At 30.0% G+C, this 22500-nt stretch overlaps 1 protein-coding gene across 1 annotated transcript; it reads left to right on the plus strand.

Annotated features, from left to right (window-relative positions):
* The first annotated feature begins 3594 nt into the window (after nucleotides 1-3594).
* Nucleotides 3595-21045, plus strand: LOC112680967. The gene is made up of 15 exons (XM_025551224.1): nucleotides 3595-3928; nucleotides 5292-5507; nucleotides 5604-5698; nucleotides 5868-6026; nucleotides 6092-6204; nucleotides 6285-6544; nucleotides 6620-6786; nucleotides 6844-7011; nucleotides 12969-13005; nucleotides 13798-14022; nucleotides 17384-17532; nucleotides 17619-17737; nucleotides 18408-18667; nucleotides 20325-20491; nucleotides 20681-21045. Exons 1-15 carry the CDS (start codon nucleotides 3817-3819, stop codon nucleotides 20852-20854), a joined length of 2421 nt encoding a protein of 806 aa, XP_025407009.1. The 5' UTR covers nucleotides 3595-3816; the 3' UTR covers nucleotides 20855-21045.
* The last annotated feature ends 1455 nt before the right edge of the window (nucleotides 21046-22500 follow it).

Below are 22500 nucleotides of genomic sequence, written 5' to 3' on the forward strand. Positions count from 1 at the left end.
TTAAATTGAGACATAGTAAACCATCTGATCATCTTAAATGATTTTATTATTTTAACAGATTATGATTTGATATTTATTTACATTAATTTGACAAAACTTATGAGAATAGATCATAACTAATAAGCAAGATTTATTACGTATTAAATATGCATTTTTCTTTGAGATTGATCTAATCATTAGATTCTAATGTGTCAATTTCAATAACTTGAACATGCACCATATCACATTTATTGCTTATATAAAATGACATGTTAAAATTCAGTAATTGTATTTCAATCCTTGATACATATTTAAATTTATAATTGAACCTGTTATTGTCGTTAGAACTAATACATCAACAAAATAATTTAATATTTAATTCTAAATCTATAGGGCACATTAGCTTGGTAGTAAAATGTGTTTAATCGTGATTGGTCCTTTACCATGAATCGATTCTTATATTTCTGTTTTTATATTTAATTCAATCTTTATCTAGAAAAACCTGACGTTACCACTAGGTATATACTTAACTATATGTATTGTAATTTATAATATTGATTATCTCGTAATAGTCTAAATAGGAATTTAAAAAAAAATGCATATTACATTACATTTCTAAATTTGATTAAATATGCATAGGTTCCTACACAAAGTTATTATTTGTTTTTAAAAATGATAAATGTGATAGTAACTAAGTAAAAACAAACTATGACGTCAGTACCTAATAATATTGATTATAAATTTAATATATACGCAATTATGTACTAAGCAATTCTAAAAATATCTTAATTTTGAATTCGGTTGTATAATGAGTATGAAACAAATTTATATGCACAAAAGATTCTCACAATATGCTCCTAAGAATGCACAATATGCTATAAAATATACACATATAATTAAATTAAAAATATTTTCTTTTAAATCACGTAAAAATTTCACAAATATTGCAATACAAAATTGAATCATCGGTTTTAAAAATATCTTTATGCTCCTGTACGTATGTCTGCAAACGATTCCTAACTAGTGTTTTTACTTTAAGCATTATGAGAACGAATAATACGAAAAAAGTCGCTAAACACAAAAACTGGGACAGTTTTACTCGTAAAAATATATGCACGAATGCACACACTAACTGATCAGTTTCCGTAATTCCGTCAAGTTCAAATGTTTAACTCTATCATATGAATTTATTTTTATTAATATAATTTGTATATATGATTATTTTTGGCTAAAAGGTCCGGTTTTCATTTTATTTATATTATGTGGCTGTAAATGTAAAAGTAAAAGGTAAAACAAATATATATACTATAAATAAAAATATGCAAAATAAAATTAATGCTATTTTAATAAGAATGATCTAAATCGGGGTCGATATTCTCATCGGATTTCAAAAGACTTAACCCAATACGTACAGGCATTTGCATATAAATCCGTTCTCTAATTATGCGCATTTACAAAATAGTGATGGGCTTAATACTTAATAAAAAATAATTAATTGAAAATGAATGAAATTACCGTAAAAATTTCACTAAGAAATTATTTCGTGGTTGAATAATACCAAAGTATAGTGCTTATGCTCGTTTTTATCCGTTAAAAATCATTAGCATATCGATCAATGGATAATTCTTCTTAATTTTTGTCTCTTCTGTACTATTGACTCTTCACTGGTTGTCTTATAATCATTGACGGAACACTCCTCCGATTTGAAACGTGTGATCGTCAAATTCTCAAATATTCTTCGTCGCATTCGACCACTTTAAGTCGATAATAATAAAAATAATGAGAATACTCTACAGTTGGCATATTTTTAGCTTTTAGATTTTTACAGTTATATGCGAAACCTAGAATTTATTTCATTCGTGAACGGTAATATTTCAGTAAAATAATATACCTTATTATATTCATTAAAGACTATTAGTTATCGGAATTCAGAGTTTCGTACAGTGTTGTGTGAAAACATACCTTATAACCACCGAACGTTTCAAGTGCATTTAATTCGGTTTGAAAAGGGAAAGCTTACCACCGGATCGGTTTTGGTAAAAATAAATATATATTATAATTATATAATTCATAAGGGTACCTATATACTTAACTTGATCGACCGTAACAGGGTCGTATTTAGGAATTTGACACCAGGGGCAACAATAAAAAACGTCTCGTTATACCAAATACAAATTTCTGTGGGTTGAAAAAGATCTTTCTAAAGAACAATTCGTTGCTGGTGTACACAAAAACATTCCAAGTGCAATGTCAACATAAGGATAGATTGTTTGTAAATCTTTGGATCTATTGACAGCAGTGGCGTATATAGGGAGGGGGTGCCTACAACACCCCCCTCCGAAATTTTTTAAAAAACTTAAAAATTATTTCAAACGTATGTTATATTTTAATTAATGGTGTTTTATGCTTATTTAGAATTTGCGTCCAACGTCAAACCGTTTCGGAACATTCTGTAAATTAAATGTAGATAAGTAACATTGTGTCTTGTCAGTAATTCTTAGATAGCAATGGTAATTTAGTACTGTCAATAGTAGCCCCTCCCCCGAAAATATTTTCTATATACGCCACTGATCGACAGTACTCGACTGTTACCGAGTATGTGTGTGTGTCATGACGCCGTGATTGGCAATATATATTTTTTTTGAGAAAGACTTTTTATTTTGTAAAGAAGTTTCACTACAAAAATATTAGATCATTAAATATTGAAAATATAAAAAAAATTAGCCTACCTCTCATATTCAGCCACCCGGGGCAACAGCACCCTGAAGCTCCCCCCCCTAAATACGGCCCTGGATAGTAACCTATAATGTTTAGTATTACATTATCATTCACGTAATATTTCGTGTCCACAAAGAGAAGGAGCGCAAACATTTTTGAATCAATTTCTGTTATGGTATGTTTTGCCGAAATCCTAAAAATTTAGCCGGAAAAATATTTAGGGAGGCTACAATATCCAAACATTGATTCCAATGACATACTTTGTGTAGAAGAAGGGCAGTGATTTTTACCAAAAAAAATATTGTTGCTAGGCTTTGATTTTGTTATGAAGCTTTCATACTGTTAAAGTTAAACTTCAGCCTAAATGAAGCGGTCCCATCCTAGATTTTCAAAAAATGTCTACCCAAATACCGATTCAATATAGGGTTCGGCGCCACTTCGTGTATCTACGGATTTATGATCAAACCCAATGATTAAATATACGATTTATTGCGTTTAGTAATACCAATTATTCATGTAGATTATATTAATATTTAAATTCAATACCATCATGCAGTCGCAAAACAGGTAGTTCATAATGATAATAATACGAGTTGTTTTCCGTTGCGTATTAAACATTAATTTACGTACGCTCAATGAACATATAAATAGGTAACTAAATGTTAAGGCATGTTAAGCGCACCTATCTGTGAATACGACGGAATAACCAGTTATAGTAACTTTTCACGAAATAATAAAAAAAATGGCAATAAATAATAATAGCGCAGACGCGTACCGTGACCATTACATGTCGAGAATTAAATAAAACAAGGTAGGTTTTGAAAAACATTGTATTGAAGTGTATGCGGTATTGAAGGTAAATACCAACACCTAATACACTTATAAATTATACAAAAACCTAATACTCATACATTATACATGTTCAATTCATTCGACGTGGTTAGCGTTTGATATGCTCTTTCGTATTATTCATTTTATTTATAAAACGTTTCCTTTGATTCCGTTCACTGCACGAGCCCGATAGCGTGCATTACCAAAAATAAATCGAACAAAATTTATAAATCTTATACTATTCCAGTGGTACCTACGTAGGTATAAGATTCTTCCTATCGTGTTGAGATGCATTTCAACGAATATTTCAAATCTGCTGTGTTTAATATTGCATTATTTGCGTTGTGTTTATTTATCACATCATCCCAACAAACAGTGAAGAAACTTGACTTGGACGAAGGTATGTGGGTATTATATTTGTGTATTATTTTAGTATAATAATTTAGTGACGTAGGTGTTAATGTATTAGGTATTATTAGGAGAGTTATAGTCAAGGCTGAACTTGTGTTAATGTCGTCACCGGTAAACGTATCCAACCTTGTCCTCGGAGTTCAAAAATAATTTCATATCAATTTTTGATATTTTCCAAATTGAAAAATGTTACAATTATTGAGGTAGAATCTATTAAAAATACTTATAAAAGAGAAGGGGGAGTATAGGCGTATTAGAGTAAATTTTTTAATAATAAAAAATAATTTTATCAGTCAATTTTTGTTTTTAAAAATAAAATTATATTATGAGTTTAAGTCATTACTATATATATATTAATATTAATATATATAATAAATATTAGTACTATATATTAATGTAAATCATTTTTGAATTTTGAATTTTTCTATTTTTTTGTAAATTTTATGATTACCTATATTTTTAATTTCTTATTCAAACGCAATTATTTTTCTGAGAACTTCGATTTATTCAAATCGAACGTCGAATTTTTATTAAATCATTCAGAAGTATTTAAATTAATTACAAGTATACTGCTAAAATATCATATATAGGCATTGTATATTGCATTTATTTCAATTTAAAAATACCTAACAATTTATTTGGTATACAATTTTTGTGAAATATCATTTTCAAAGAAAAGTTCTGCGCTGGATGAGGAATCATAAAGATAAAAAAATTGTTAAAATATTATAATTCTTTCAAAAAAAAATATGCCACTTGAAATTATTTAAAAGAGTTTGTTTCCAAAAAAAAAAATTGATACAAAAATACAAATATAAAAATTGATCGAAAAAATAAATTTATCATTAAAAATATCACACTTCACGTCTGCACCAACGATAATATTAATTATTCGTTCTTTACAAATCAATAAGCAATGGAAACTTTGTACCGTAAAGACCATATTGAATATAATGTAATATATACCAAATCCAGTAACTACGAGTATATGGTATAATAATGTATGACTATGATATTATATTTTGATCCAACGAATTAACAAAGCTAAAAAATAATTTCAAGGCAATTATTTTGAGCAGCATGTACCCGTAAAACAAAAAATTTTGTTGCAAAATTTTAAGTCGTAAAACAGTTTATACATTTCATAGTATTTCATTATTATATACCTTATGAATTTCACCTATGAAGTTTAGATTTATAAATATTAAATTATAATGTTGGTTTATTATCAACCCCAACTATTAATTTCTAGATCCACGTGTAAATTATTAATAAAATGTACACCAGGAAATGCTCTGAACGTTATTATCAAATTATGTCTTATCGATGTTTACATGTTATTACTTGTTTAGGTGTTATATGTCGTAAAAGCCAGGGATTAGAACCTGACTATGTGTGCAGTCGTCCTGAAAACTGTGACTCCGTGAAAGATCTTTTTAAAAATCAAACATACCCCGACATATGCTCATTTGACGGATTAAAACCAATAATTTGCTGTGTACCGGGCAACGGAAAAACATTCCTTTTGAACCGTACAAAGATTGAAGATCCAATTATTGCTAAAGAAAGTAATATATGCATTAATTTTACCTACCAAATTGATTAATTTATTAAATATTATTTTTTGATATGTATGTTAAGATCTATGATGAATTAATTTATAGAGTGCCAGCAGTATTCAGAATTATTGAACAAATTTTCAAATGGACCTTCTGTAACCAAATTTAAACAGATGAAAAGAAACACTGATTTAAATCAGGTTCAAGAAAAATACTTTATATAGAAAAATTATTATAAATTAATAAAGAATGATTCATCATAATAGTATCTTAAATAATATATTACAATAATTTGAACATCGACTTTTAAAAAAGTATAGGCATAAAAATCAAATATATATTATATAAATATAATCTTTTATCTTTTAGATGTCATCAAGTTCTATGAACTTTAGTATTGCGACGAATTTACCGCCTACAACTACAATTGTTGATGAGACAACAAAACAACCAAGTATTCCACCGAATGAGAATGTACTTTTTGTGGTCGGCGGTATAGTGGCTACACTAATGGAATTTCCACATATGGTTAACCTAAAACACAGTAGTTAGTTGTTTTAGTAGCTCTTTTTTTATATACATTTCTTTTACAGGCGTTATTGGGTTACGGTTTGACAGCAGAGGAAAATATATGGGGTTGTGGAGGTTCCTTGATAAGCGAAAGATGGATTTTAACGGCGGCTCACTGTCAAAAAATGGGTTTATCGTAATTTACTATATCACTAAAATTAAATTTCTGTCACCAGAACGAGTAAAGAAATATATCAGCAATATTTTCATTTAAAGGACTGTGGCACGTTGGGCTCGCCTAGGAGATTTAAATACAATCGTGAACACGGATAACGCTCAACATAAAGACTATCGAATCATGGAGCATGTGCTACATCCGGATTATAAACCACCTTCGTTGTACAATGATATAGCTCTATTCCGCTTGAAAGAAGTTGTTGAATTCACCTCTTATATAAGACCGATTTGTCTCAACTTCGATCCAATGTTGAACCCAACAGTGCAAATAGCTACAGGCTGGGGAAGGACGTCTACAGGTTATTTCTTTGACCGTCTTAGGCGTGTGTGAATGCGACTAATTAAAACTACTTAATTTTATATAACGTTTTTAGACGGACCAACCAGCGCAGATTTGTTAAAAGTAGATTTAACAACTATACCTGCGGATCAATGCAACAGCAGTTATTTTGGGACTTTTGGTCAAAAATTAAAATTTGGCATATTAAATGACAGTCAAATGTGCGCAGGTTCAATCGATGGTGGAAAGGATACTTGTAGTGTAATAATGCCGACCAGTTTTACAGTAAAATAGTGTAAATTAATATGCATTTTACAGGGCGATTCTGGAGGTCCACTTCAAATTAAAAATCCCGAATATGTGGGTATGTACACTCAAATTGGAATTACATCGTTTGGAAAATTTTGTGGTGATAAGGACGCACCCGGGGTATACACTAGAGTATCAAAATATATTTCATGGATTGAAAAAATCGTTTGGCCAAAAATATGAAAAATACCATTTATTGCCATTGGTTCTTTATTTAATAATTTATGTGTAATTTATATTAAATTAATAAATAATGACTTAAAATTATGTTCTAAACTTTAATAATCTTACCAGAATGACACTTATATAATTATGTATTTAAAATATCTAGGAAGTACTGTCAAATCAATATTCAAAGCAGTTAAAATAATTAGCTCATAATAGACTTTTTTCTATAATGAATTGGTCATCTACATAATAACAAGTTTTAATATAATAATTATTTAGGCCTTAATACAACTATAAAAACAATACCTTATAAGGTAATAAGGAATGCGATGAATACATGAATACGTATACGTATTCATGAAAATTATACTCCTTAATCACGTTAAGAATTGATATTAATTAATATTAGTTTTTCGTTCGGAGATGTATTATTCCTACTGCCCTATGAATTGATTTCCTAATGAATAACCACTCGTATATTCACCATTGATTTCTATTAATCTACCAAAGTTCAGTAGCGTGCAGCTTCTCATCAAAATACGTAAATAAAATTGTATTGATGGGCATAGTGACCCAAACTCAATAAACCAAACAGTTCTTGAAATCTTGATATTATGCAACGATCACATCATTCTGATTACATATCTAAAAAAGGTCGAGCTATTTTACCGCGATGAATTAAGTTAAATATATATATATACATATATAACATTAAACTAATGGTACTGTGTATGGTGATTCAGCTTAATGTGTCAAAATATTATTTTATAAATGTATATTAATATTTATACTAAAAGGCATACTTATTTACCCATCATAGTTTTAAAACGGGTCAAACTTTCATGAGCCGTATTTTCTTGAGCTTTGAATATCGTTTCTCCGAAACCAACGGCAGTCAATTTATAAGGAAGTATCGTAATTTGAATAGAAGAAAATGTTTTGCCTAAAAACATAAAGGTTATATTACGATTTAGTTACTCACGATGAATATATGAAAATTAAAATTTTTGAATCGTACTTATCATAAAAGTACAGATTGCACAAATGTCGTATTTTATTGATAGCTCTTCTTCTTCTACAACTCGTTCCAAAAGCTCGATACTAGAAGGAATTGTAACTAAGCTTATAACTTTCATTTCCTACGAATGAATCAAAATTATACACATAAATTACATGTTACGTTGTACCTACATAAGGTTGAGATTAGATAAAATGTGTACGAATATACCTTCACCCGAATTATTCGATAGTCGAAGTAGATCGGCGAGTTTTTCGGTAAAACATAACGATTTGTTTATTGGTGGCCTGTGGATTTTATTGTGTTTGAGAATATCGGCAGTAAAAACTTTGGATCTTTGGATCTATGGATCTGCGAACGTATTGAATATAGAAACTTTGTTGACTTTCGCCACTCTTTTTTCATAGCTCAAATTAAGTACTGGTTCGTCAACGATAGTGGAGATAGCTGCTTCATAGAGTCCAGAAGATATTTCGTTTCCCGTATGTTTGTTAAAAGGAACATTTTTTTCCGATGGTATGTTATTACTGGTATAATTTTTTCATTATGATACATCAGTAGCGGCTTGTCTTTTGGCTTCTTTTTTTATCATTTCATTTACTGTTTAATTAGTAAAAATAACATTTATACATAGAATACATAGAACAATTAGGAATTTAATTTAAAATGCTAATCTTCGATTGTGAATACTTCAACTGTGCATACTACCATATAAGTATAAGTTTTACTAACACCCTCTTTAAAAAATTCATATTTTGGTAATATTCAATTCCGAGATATACAAAACTCTTTATTTATCTTTATTTTTATTTTTATATACTTTTTATCGTTTACTGTAGTTTTAACCATTTTGAAATGCTTTTTTTCTTGGACGATTTTAACTCATCATGATTGATGATTTCGGTGGTGGATCGGCAGCAACTTTTTCTAGTGGAAGTACAAATCAAATCGTAATTTGACGCGTCAAGGCTAGTTAGTTCTACCTCAAGATCAATCGGGGTAATCTTCTTAGTTGATATATAACTAATTTTATCACCAAAGGTCAAAGTTGACTCGTTTCTCGTTTGCACCTGCTGGACCTTGTTGGTTTCAGCGGCTTTTTGTACAACGCTATCAACGACAGTGGTTATGACCGGTTCTTAATTGTGTTCAGTCGACTTAATAACACTCAAATCATTCAATTTACTGTAGACACTAGTATTATTTTTGACTTTCGCAGAATCATTAATTTCGTTAATAACATTAGAGCATTCGTTGTCACAATTAAACGACGCCATTGGACAATGCTTGAATTCTCTAGCTAATTTAGATTCCAAGTCCTTAATTTTATTAAACATTTCATTGTTTTTCTTTTTCAATGATTTTTTTTTCTTTGATCATATGTCAAATTTATTTTGAAAATTACCATACTTCAATTGGACATCTCTCGGCGTATTATCTAAAATAAAAACTTTATATTTTGTATTACTTTGTACATTGCTTTAGAGAACTTATTATCTTTCAAGTTTATAATTTGGTTAGGTTATACTTTTTAATCTTTCAACCATGTGTTGAAACTGTTCATACTTTTTTTTAAAGAAGCCAAGCCTAGGTCCTTCATTTTAATTCGTATTTCATAATCAACTGAAAAGGAATAATACGTTGTTAAATTACATTAGCTGACATTAACCGAAGCGTTGAAATTATCACGACCGTTGAGACGGACGATAAGGTATGCAGGAGTTGACTTACATGCAAATCTGTTGGGGATGACTGTCCTAAATAATACATTCTTGAATGCGAAGAATTTTTTGATGTTCCTGATGTAAAGAGTAGGAGCTAGCTTGCAGGGCCGTCCCAAAGGGGGATTTTGGGGGATGTCTCAATCCCCAACAAAAACACCAGTCGGTAGTCGGACTTGTTTCATTATAGTCTGGAAGGACCTAATTTTACTTACGAAAAACAAATATTACATACTTCGTAATACAGTGTATACACGAATAAAATTTATATAACTAATTATTATATTAAATATATATAATTAAATTTTCAATTTTAAGAACATGCGATACTGACACATATATACATGTTAAAAAGTAAAAATAAGACTACATACATACTACATACATTGAGTAAAAATATTTTAGTCAGCATTTTTCATTTTATTCACCTCCCCTTGATTTTCATATTTGGGATGGCCCTGCTAGCTTGGTCTGAGGAGGGAGATGAAAGTACAACAGTGTTATCATGGAGCTGCGGAATCGCATCAAATACAGAGTCATCACTAGGGTCAATTGAGGCAAGGACAACGAAACAGTTAGGTAAGACGAAAGTTTTGGTATTTTCCCCTTCTTGAAGAGGAGAATTTGAAGTTCTGATTAATATTACTTTTGATGACCTAGACATACGAGGCGAACTTTTATCGGAACAAACCATAATATGATTTACGTTGAAAACGATTATGCAATTAATATAATTAAAATACAGATAACGGAGCGCCCTTAAGAGCGTGTATTCATAGTGAATGTTATCGCCAGACTCAACATTTTATGTTAAATTTGTTTTATTCTTGAAAAAAGTTTTAAGATTTTATGATTTTTATATTCATACTAGCTGACCCAAAAAACGTTGTCCTATCTTAACTATTAATATTAAATTCGAATGGTATAATTAATAAATAATAACTATTGTAAAAACATAATCTTATGTATTAAAAGAATTTATGAAAACTAAAATCAATCCGTCTGGTCGTTCTATACGGCCAATTTCCTTCTTTTTTATTTTAAATTAAAGGTATTTAGACACAGATATGTTATCAATCATTGAAATTTACTCAACTCCCACCAACACAATCTTCCCTGTACATTTCTTATGGGACACAATCACTCAAGCAACATTCGAATTCTCATAGCTCCTCTTCTAATGAATGGATCTTGATCATTTCACTCTCAGAACTCTCAGTGGATCAAGCTCTTTCTTTTGAGCTATTAACTGCTTAAATTAGTTGAGTTCGAGGAAAGTTATTCTTGAACAATTAACTTTACTATCAATTTTTTCCAAATACTGCATTTTGATGTTCTTACCCAGTGACATAACAACAAACAACTCACAAACAATACTAATATTATTACTTGTATTAGCTAATATTGTCCGGAAGGAAGCACTGTAAAATGATTTTATGTAATAATTACACGCTCTCACACATAGTCTATCCTAATGCTGCGGAACATATATTTTAATAAACACTCTCTGTCATTTCGATATGTCTTTAAATTTTCGATATCTTACTCATTTATCGATTTGTTAAAATGTGTTTATGTATTAATTCGATTGCACTTATACTTTTTATTGTATAAATAAATTATCTATTGGGAATTTTCGCAATGTGTATACTAGATAATGAACCAAATATTATTATTTATGATCACCAAGAAAATGTTAATTGCGAGTGTCATATTAAAGATAAGAAAAATTATAATCGATGAGAAGAGTAACTAATAAGATATAATACGGATCTATAGTAGTGATGCACAATGATGTCGTATTCCGATATCGATATAGTTATCAAACCAATTTTCCAATATCGATATAACAAAAATAGTATTCGATATCAAAATACGACATCGTAGGTAAATATCTAATATTTTATCGATATCGAAAAGTGATATCAATTCGTTGCAATTTGAATTTTCTATTTTTTATTTATATAAGTTTTGTCAGTGAATCAATTTCAAAGAACGAACACTAACGATAAAGACCTTACAATAGATTTCTATAGCTGTGATCATTGGATTTTTACAATTAGTCTCGTTTTTTCCATCGTCTACGTTGAGTTAATATATCGTCTCTGATATTTACAATTAAATGACAACTATGAGTTCTATTAAAATTGAGATGCAAATTGAGAATTATAGTTTTAAATTTTGTTTGTACAGATTTTTTTTCAATATATATTTTAGTTTGGGATGATTTGACCGTGTATTTTTTTACCTTATTGAACTGTGTAAGTTGTTTATAACTGTTGAATTTTTTTCATACTCAACGATTTAATAGTAAATAGTATAATAATAGTAATAATAAGTATCTATAATATATAAATAATAGTATAATAATAAAAATTCCCATTATCTTCAATATACAAAGTTTATGGATTATATAATATACCTATAATGTATAAAACAAACTGTAGTATATTAACAGTAATTTGTTGGCATTGAGTTAAACTATAATTATAATAAGAGAACAGATAAAATAAAATAATACCCCCCAAAAAAATTCCTGGATACGCTCCTGTTATGAACAAATAGAGAATGATATAATATTCAAAAATGATAAAGAGGTGATCATCTATTGATTCTTCTTCAGTTACATCTATGTGTTATGGCAAGTTATATTAAACATATTATACAATTATACGTATTACCATTGGTTATAAATACTAGTATTTATAATCAATGGTATTACACATACAATTATATTGGCAAATGGGGCGATTTTAGTCGATCCCCACCGTTTAAAATCTCTCAGTATGTTTAAAACGCTACCAACTCAAACGAAAACAGTTATTAAAAAGTACTTTATCGACACATTACACTCTAATAGCAATAAATAATAGTTACATTTATAATTTGCAGAAAATAACCGGTTTGACCTGAGACAAGTATTTTGAGAGAAGTATTTTTCAAAAGTGTATAGCCTTGGTAATGCCATGTATAAAATTAAATCATGTGGGATATACGAATAAGATGTATAGTATACACCAATTGATATGTATTTCCCCCTGGTTTTTGAAAATGTGAAATGTGGTGGGGTAGTAATATACTGTAATAGCCACATGAATTGCTTATTTTCATTATTTTATATAGTCCTATCACAGTTCATGTGGCTATAAAATAATAATTTTAATTTTAAAATGAAAAACATCCATTATTTTAAAATTATACTAATGTTTACTATATTATGTTTTTTAATACCTGGTCACGCAAATATATTATATTTGGATGAAGGTAAGATTTAAATACTTGTTACTATATTTTTTTTTTTTCGTGTTTGAACATTTAACGCATAATTAATAATAAGATCGAAAGGGATAAAAAACAACCTAACAGTTAACAATTTGTTTCTACATAATATATTAAAATAATCTTAAAAATACAAAAAATATAAGCATATTACAATTTTTTTTTTTATGAAACATTGACTTTAATATTTATTATGGACCATAATTTATGGTATACCGGCAGTCAGTGGTGGATTTACGGAGTGGTCTATTGAGTCTGAACTTCCCCCCAAATCCTGAGTTTAAGCTGTTGATATAAATATTATTTGAAATATTATTTGTTTGGAATTCTCGAGTTTAAAATTCTACGTTATATTTTTTTCGTTTATATATGAATTAAATTTTAAGTAATAAATAATTAATGATTAAATATTTTTGTCTAAATATATTACAAAATAATATCAAATGACTCATCCCCAGAAAAAGTTATAAAAACCGTTACTGTCTGTAGTTCAAAAATATGGTCTACTATTAATTTAATAGTAATAAGTGTTCAATACAATTAATAAATAAAACTTTTTTTCAATCATTTTGAAGTATTGTATTTTTATTGTATTTTTAAAAAAATTTGGTTACTTTTTTACACATTTTATTCTGTAAATTAAAAATTATTGTATTACAATTTACAGCACACATACGTTTTAGACTTTACACTTTTTTGATTTTTGAAAGCAAATTAATAATTACTAACACTTGTAAAATAGTTTTGGTCTGAAGTTTTACACAATCCCTACAACAGGTGAGATGTGCCCGGGGGACAGTAGAAATTCCGCTGTCTGCAAATTACCAGAAAACTGCCCATCATTAGAAAAGGATATCAGACGTCAAAAGTTTCCGCAGTTGTGCTCATTTATTGGAAACAAGCCAGTGGTATGTTGCTCGACCACTACAAGTTATACAGAAAATAGACCAGCTATAAGCACTACCAAGCCGAACATCGCGAGTTCATACTCGGCTGCAGAGAGTACGCGTTGCAAATTTTCTCATATAGATATACGTGCATTGGCAAATGTAAATTCCCCTAAAAAATTAAATAGTAAATTGCTCTAATAGTAAACTCCCCTAAAAACATTTTGCTACCGTATTACACTAACGTAAATTCCCCTAAAAACATTTTGCTACCGTATTACACTTACGTAAACTCCCCTCAAAAAATGTTGCTATCGTATTACATTTACGTAAATTCCCCTAAAAAAATTAGAATCATTTAGCGTAACCCAGGGGACACCACGTGGAGGCAGTTTTAGTTATCCTCCAAAAATATTTGTATTTTTAACTGCATATATATTTCTTTATTCATATTTTATAATTAGAAAAATTAATTTTTATCTTTATACTATTAAAATTATTAAAGTTGATTTTATTATGTTGATTACTTTTTGATGGAGTAATAATATGAAACGATTTTTATATAATGAAATGTAGTAATTTTTTGTTCTTTATAATTTTCTATTAGCTGGTTTAATAATTGTTGGCGTCTTTTTAACTTATTATTATTGCAACTATTTGGTTTGTGTATGTTTATATTTTTGGTACAACAATTCGATTTATACTTATCGTGAGTTTTCAAATATGGACTAATATAGTTTTTGTACTGACCTCTTCAATTATCAATCATCAAAAAGTACAAAATTTAATACAATACCAATAATTCATAGCCATAATAAAATCAATAAAAAGTATAAGAGACCGTGAAATGTTTACTCATAATGGTTATTTGTATATTTTTTTAATTATAAAATATGAATAAAGAAATATATATGCAATTAAAAATACGAATATTTTTGGAGGATAACTAGAACCGCTTCTACGTGGTGTCTTCTGGGTTACTCTAAATGGTTCTAATTTTATTAGAGGTGTGGTGACGTAAACAACGCACCGCGAATCGTCCAAGTTGTTTACAATATTGTCGTGGATAAGGGGAAATCCCATGTTCTAGAATATGCGATGATTATCTCGTTAAGGTAATTTCGAGAATGTTCTAGACCAGTGGTGGGCAAACTTTTTTAATGGGGGGGCCACAAGGTTTAAGAAATTCTAGAGCAGGGCCAGGTTAGATTATAGATTATAGAAAATATGCATTTTGTGTTAAAGATTTGAATCATAATATTATAAAAATATTACAGCATTACAGAAAAATGTTACAAATTACCTTTTACCTTAAATAATAATTAATTTAACTTTTATTCGGAAGCTCAACCATGGTAGGCGTGTGAGACATATGGAATTGTTTTTGATTTTCCATAATATTTTCGAAAGCAGGTTCCAGCTGTGATGAAGCAACTTTCAGCAGTGCGAAAAGGTGTTCATTAGTCAATCGGTTTCTGATTGAGTTTTTCCGCAATTTTATGGTCGAAAAAGTTTGTTCGCACACATAAGACAACGCAAACATCGCCATAATTTTTTGAGCGTGAGCAATTATTTTGGAAATTCGGCTTTCTGCAGTGCTCTATAAAAATCTAGTTTTGTGGAATTCAAGAACAATTGCTTTAAATCGGTACTGCACTGCATTTCTGCAGATACATTTATATATTTAAAACTATTTTTTTCGATCATTTTCAGAATATTTCGGGAATTTTTTTCCTAAATTAAAATTATAATATAAAAAAATAAAATATATAAATTATGAGAAATGCTGGAAAACCTCTGTGACCCTAATTTGGGGGGCCATTACTATCCATGGCGGTAGACCCTCGGCGGGCCGGATTAAATACTTTCACGGGCCGTACTTTACCCATCACTGTTCTAGACAATCGACGCTGATATATGTTATATATACCGGCTGGTCAGACGCTCAGTCAGTCAGTCCGTGAGTACAATCCGCGACACACCGTGAATTACACTCCGCTACATATTCGGCAATTCCTCCGCAATTGTAACGCGTATCGATATTTGTACATACATATTTATATAATATAGTGTCTATTTTAATTAAATTAAAATGTGAGTGATTTTTATTACTTAAATTCCACAGAGGAATTTACGTTAGTGTAATACGGTAGTAAAATGTTTTAGGGGAATTTACATTAGTGTAATACGGTAGCAAAATGTTTTTAGGGGAGTTTACGTTAGTGTAATACGGTAGCAAAATATTTTTAGAGGAATTTACATGTGCCCACCTGCATAGCATGCGCACGGGGTGGTCAGTGTAAGCACTTGCCTACGCTGTGATATTTCCCTCACTCACCAAAATATTCAATATTATCACTATAATAAATAACGATATTATGTTCTACCACTTTGAAACGTCCGTAAACGATAAATACATGTATATGAATATTGGAAAAATATAATTATTAAGTTAAATGAAGTTACCCCATCAAAATGTGTTGTTAATATTAAATGTTAATGTCTTATGTATGACTACCCTGTCAGTAATGCCTGCGCACGCTTATGTATACGAGTACGTATAATATATTGTACATCTATTTAAAAGTAAAAGCATCCAAAGATCATGAACGCATTAGTGAGAGTGGGGAACCCCCCTCAATTAGGGAAATAAAAGGAGCAATTGCTCCATGAAGCAATAGTAACGTATCTATAAAGGAAGGCAAACGTTTGATTAAAAATATATTATGAAAAATATATTTTCGACATTTTTTCTACTATTCAAAATTAAAAGTAAAAATACATGCTTCTTATAAATTATTATAAAAAGCAAAATTCAAATCTCAGAATTAACTATCCTATCAGAAATAAAAAAATATTTTATTATATGTTTTTTTCCGTTTTCGTGATACTGAAAATATTGTTGTTGTTCATATATGAGAGAAATGATTGAATGGACATTGGATATTAAACTATTAGATGTTTTACTGAAACAGATAAATATCTAAGTCTTAACTTTATTCTGTAATAATTACTATTTATTATCGTTTGTTTATATATATATATATATATATATTAAATATTAGTTAAATCTTTATATAAATACAGTTAACTCTTGATCTCGTTCCTCATAAATGCTTATAAGTATTGTCCTAAGTACCTTAACTCTTAATAATTTATATGGCTTTGTTCGCACGCATAAAAAAAAAAAAATTTATTTTAGAAATATATTGCAATTTTCTGAGTTTATTATCCACAAGCGTTTGCCAATGGTTGAAAAAAACTACGACAACAATTCTAAAGGGACTAAATATTATTTTAATCTCAATTGGTCACTATTCAGTCATACCAAGTCTTCCAAGTTTTTTCTATTTGTCTCATTCCTGTTTCGCCCATGTCCTATTATATTTAAATATATGTACACGCGATTAAATAAACGATTTTAAATTGTAATAATAATTTTCCATTGATAACTTATTTATGTTCAATTCGGACAGTGTGTCGTCAATACTCAGAACTAGCGTACGCGAACATGAATATTCCTTGGTCCACTACAGGAGAACGCAGAAAAACATTGGATTGTTACAACGTGATGCTATTAATCGTCGGTGGTACCAGTGCCAAAGCAAAAGAGTTCCCACACATGGTGAATAGAAAACGAATAAAAAAAATAAAAAATATATACACGTGTAAAAGAAAATATGACAATGTAATCGCTCATGTTTTCCCTAGGCACTTTTGGGTTACGGCGGCCGAGGTGACGGAGACGAGAAGACTTGGAGCTGCGGCGGTTCATTGATCAGTAACAGGTGGATCTTGAGCGCTGCACATTGTGCGATTAATAATTCTGGGTGAGCATGTGCAATAAATGACTCGGGATGCATATTTATAAGGATGGTGATACCCAGGACCATTAATATTGAAGATTCCTTGAGTCAAATTATCAGGTATTTGATTGCTTTGGTAATGACGTAGTCCAGATATTAGAAGCAAGGAAAACAAAATATATATTGGTACAGTGGTTTATATTTATAAATTGTTTACACCATATAATTATAAACATAACAGCTAAACGCTTTTACGGAAAAAAGTCGGACAAAAAAAAATTATACAAATAATATCAATGTTAAATAACAGTTATATTAAGAAACGCCAAAATAGATTAACAATTATAGGTTAGCGAAAATAATCCGATAACGGCTACGAGCTAAAGTATCATACATGATATTTTTTCAGGAATCAAGTCCAGACAAAATCATATATTCATATTTTCATTAGGTTTTTCATCGAAGTCCATATAAACTAACGGAAAGATTTATAATCCATTTTTCTGATACCTAGTCGAAGATACGAAGATAGGTTGTGATCGATATCAATTCTCCACCCTCTGGCCGAGATAAAACTCCTGTTGGATACACGTCCGGGCATATCGCGTTTTTATTACATTATAATCGCCGACGACAATAATGTTATTAATAATTATAATAATAATAACAGTTGAGGGTGTGATGAATGTTCAAGGAAAACGGTGAGCTGGGCGATTCTTGGCGCACTGAACATCTCGGACTCGGACAGCGCCAGACCGAAGGAGTACGAAATCGTAGAAAACATTGTGCACCCCCGCTACAACCCGTCCTACGTATACAACGACATAGCGCTATTCCGTTTGGGGTCGGACGTGGAATTCTCTGCGTACGTGCGCCCCGTCTGTCTCAACACAAACCAGTCGTCGGTACACTTCACAGCGGCGTCGGCAACCGGTTGGGGCAGAATCAGACCTCGTAGGTATCTCGGACGCGTCTCGGCCCGTCGGTTCCGCCACAGCGGTCCGAAACACCACCGTAGAAGCGATTAATCTTCTAGCTCTACGTATCCAACACTCGTGAATCCTATCACCTATATACCCTCGTGGTCCGCGCGAGTAAAGCAATCGAAATGGTGTGCTCGCAGAATATTAAACGATATTATCAAATGGCGTACAAACGATTCCATATAAATTTCGAACGTACCACAGTTAGCTAACCTTACATGTCATATTCGTGTTTTGATTTTTTCCGATGGCATAAGTTATAATGTACGTGCGGCAATACACTTGACAAGCTTAAAATGCGTACACCAATAATTGGTCATAATTATTATAACAGGTGTACAATATTTTACAGGGTTTTCTGTGACGTACAATTTTTCCTATGACGTTGAATAATACATCCTTATATCAATTACAAATTAATATAATCGCTTTTTTTGCAATTCATCTCGGTCCACTCTGAACAAGCTTGCTTCTCGGTAATTGGTATATTTTTCTTCAAAATCTTTCTGTGCATGTAGTTCAAAAAAAAAAAAAAATTAATAAAATTAAAATTACAATTAAACCTGTAGGGGTGAGCAGTGTTATTACACTTTTGACGTATTGAATTTTTAGAATTTTTCTTTTATTATGATCATAATTGTTGTAAGACCATTTTATAAAGTAACTTTCTAGGTATATTTTTATGATAATAAAGTGAAAACAAATTAATTTTCAATACTAAAAAGCCCTTTTCAAGTCACTCAGTCAAAATGTAACAACCTTCCCCAGGGTGGAATAAATTATAATAATTCAGAGGCACATTGTTATAGTCTACATTTTAAAATAATATTATCCAAAATAAATAAGAAATCAACAATAACAATTACTAAAGATAAACATATTTTATAATAATACATACCTATACCAAGGTATAAAACAAAATATAAAATATAATTAATAATTAATTAAATTAATATAATAAACAATTCTTCATTTTATTTAAAAAATTTTTACTATGCAATTTAAAAATTTATTAAAAATTTAAAAAAAAATCGACAGGTACTTGACCACGATCTGTCGTTTTAATATAATTCCGGACCATTTTAATAATAATAAATGTATAAATTATAATTTATAGTATAAATATTTATTTTTATCAAGCCAAGTCGTTACATTAACAAGTAACAACATGTTCCTGTCGAAATGTAATAACATGCCTCATATCGGTTTTTTTTCTAAGATAATTTATTTTTTGGAAATTAATGGAATTTAATTATGTAGTTAGAATATGATGAAGTACTATATAATGAGACATTAAGTGACAAAAAAATCATACCTTATGTTTAGACGTTGAATACGTTAAAAACGCAAATTGATGAAAACAATTTACTTTTGATAACAATAAACAGACTAATGTCGTTAATTCTTAACCCTGATAATATATACTTGATATATTCTTAAAACATGTGGAATTAATGATTATATAATTTGTTCGTTCAGTCTCCACAGAATTACAATGATTGGAAGTACAAAATATCTTTATTGTAACAACGTACCCGTGTAACTGACTTCACTCTCCCCTACCACTACTAAGATGCGTTATATTAATGTAATATTGTCTTTTATCTCCGGTCATGACATTTGTGTAGATGGCCCGACCAGTCCCGACCTATTGAAAGTAGCCTTGAAAGAAATAGACATGAAAAAATGTAAATACAGCTACCCTCCAAGCTCGAACCCAAGAATAAACCTCGGCATACTCGAAGACAGCATGATATGTGCGGGCGATTTGAAAGATGGCAACGATACTTGTACGGTGAGCGGAACAATTGATGCCACGTATAATAACCATTACAATAATAATAATAATTAAAAATAGTTGCACTACGATAATAGTATAATAATTTACACATATATATAATACGAACGCGTTTCGCAGAAATATTATTTTACTACTTTACCTAAACACAATAACACGACGTTATTTCTACGCATAATTTTGCAGGGCGATTCCGGCGGTCCGTTGCAGGTGCGAAACGCCGATTACCCATGCATGTACGACCAAATAGGTATCACGTCGTTCGGGAAATACTGCGGTAGCAAGGACACACCGGGTGTGTACACCAGAGTGTCACATTACGTGGCCTGGATCGAAGGGATAGTTTGGCCGAAGAGTTGACGAATCTTGGCGTCGGTGTCTCAGTCCGCGCGCAGACGAGATAAATTGACCAACTATAAGGTCCGCTATGGTGCGCGCGGGTGCTTGTCGCACAAGTGCATGTAAACCCGGAAAAGAACGATCGTAAAATAAGTAATCGTATTTATACTGATTTAATTTAATTAAAATAAAAACATATGTCATACGTATAATCATAATAAATAATTTTCATTGCGTTGATCTATAGTCCTGTAAGATTTTCAAGAAGTAGTTTTGTTCCCTAATTCTCACCCCCCTCCCAAATTGGAGGGAAGTCATTTGTCAAATAGGTAATATCTCTGCAACAACGAAATTCAAAGTCCAGAGCGATTAGAGACGGAATTACATATGATTGAAGTAGTAATTTTCCGCAGGCCACATTATTAAAATAGCCTCACAATATAATTTTGTATGAACTGTTTGAAAATATTTAATTCAAATATAAAATTATAATATGTATCATGTATATTGAAATAAGACAAAGTATATTGATTAGTGATTACTGAACATGTATACGGATCAGAGACCAGAACCGGCATCGAAATGAGTATATTGAGTATAAACTGAGTATAAATGGCATGTTTAATTATGACTTTATAATAAATACTCTTATGTTGTCGCCTTATCGGCAGTAGTCGAACTCTTACGGCATAAGAGACATTTATAAACAGGACTCAGGACTTATAGCACTTAAAATCATTAAAATAAGCGCTAAAAAACATTATTATAATCACTAAAATAAGCATTTAAAAAAATTAAAATTAAGCAAAAATATTAATAAAAAAAAAAAACTATAAAATTCTAACTAAAAAATTAAAAAAAATAAAAATAAATCTTCAATTTCAAGACTTTTAACCCTTTGAGTGCCATAGATGCACATACTCATCCATAGTCAGGGTTCTTCCTGTGCCATAGACGCATATATGCGTTTTTGCTCTTTTAAATTCAACAATTGCTGTTATTAACACTATATTGATAACAGTATATTATAAATTCAAAGACCTATCCAAGGACGTTTACAGAAAACATATCGAAATAATACCAAAGAAGCTAACAATGAATTAATGTTTTAATTTTTCCATGGTCTACCAAAATATTTTTTTTCCTAAATATCTTTTTTTTTTTTATCAATTTATCAAATCACAATCACAAAAATTGTTTTATAATTCTATCTATATTACTTATGAGTTATATTATTATGTTTTACTACTGTTATCATAATTATTTTAGATTACAAAAATCAAGATTTCAGAAATAATTATTATTATCGAAACCGCTAATTATTGCATTCGTTAATTACATTTTGAGAACCAATGGCCGAATCGTTCTAGAAGGATAATAACTTTGGAAAAATTGGTCCAAATATTATTATATTTTTTTAGTTACTATAATTATGTAATTCATAATAATAATTAAATAATAAAATACAAAAAATAAAAATAAAAAAATAACTTGGTCCTGGAGGTGCTCCTGGCTAAAATTAATTTGGCACTCAAAGGGTTAATGGATTTTCTAAGGAATTTTTTGTAAAAAATAAAATGTAAACTGTTCTCTCTGTTCTTAATCATTCTGACGTTTTGCACTCAGTTCTATTTTCAGCGTTGGAATATTTTTGTTAACCCTACAAC

Source organism: Sipha flava, unplaced genomic scaffold (assembly GCF_003268045.1).
Source record: "Sipha flava isolate LNK unplaced genomic scaffold, YSA_version1 182_pilon_pilon, whole genome shotgun sequence".
Classification (NCBI taxonomy): Eukaryota; Metazoa; Arthropoda; class Insecta; order Hemiptera; family Aphididae; genus Sipha; species Sipha flava.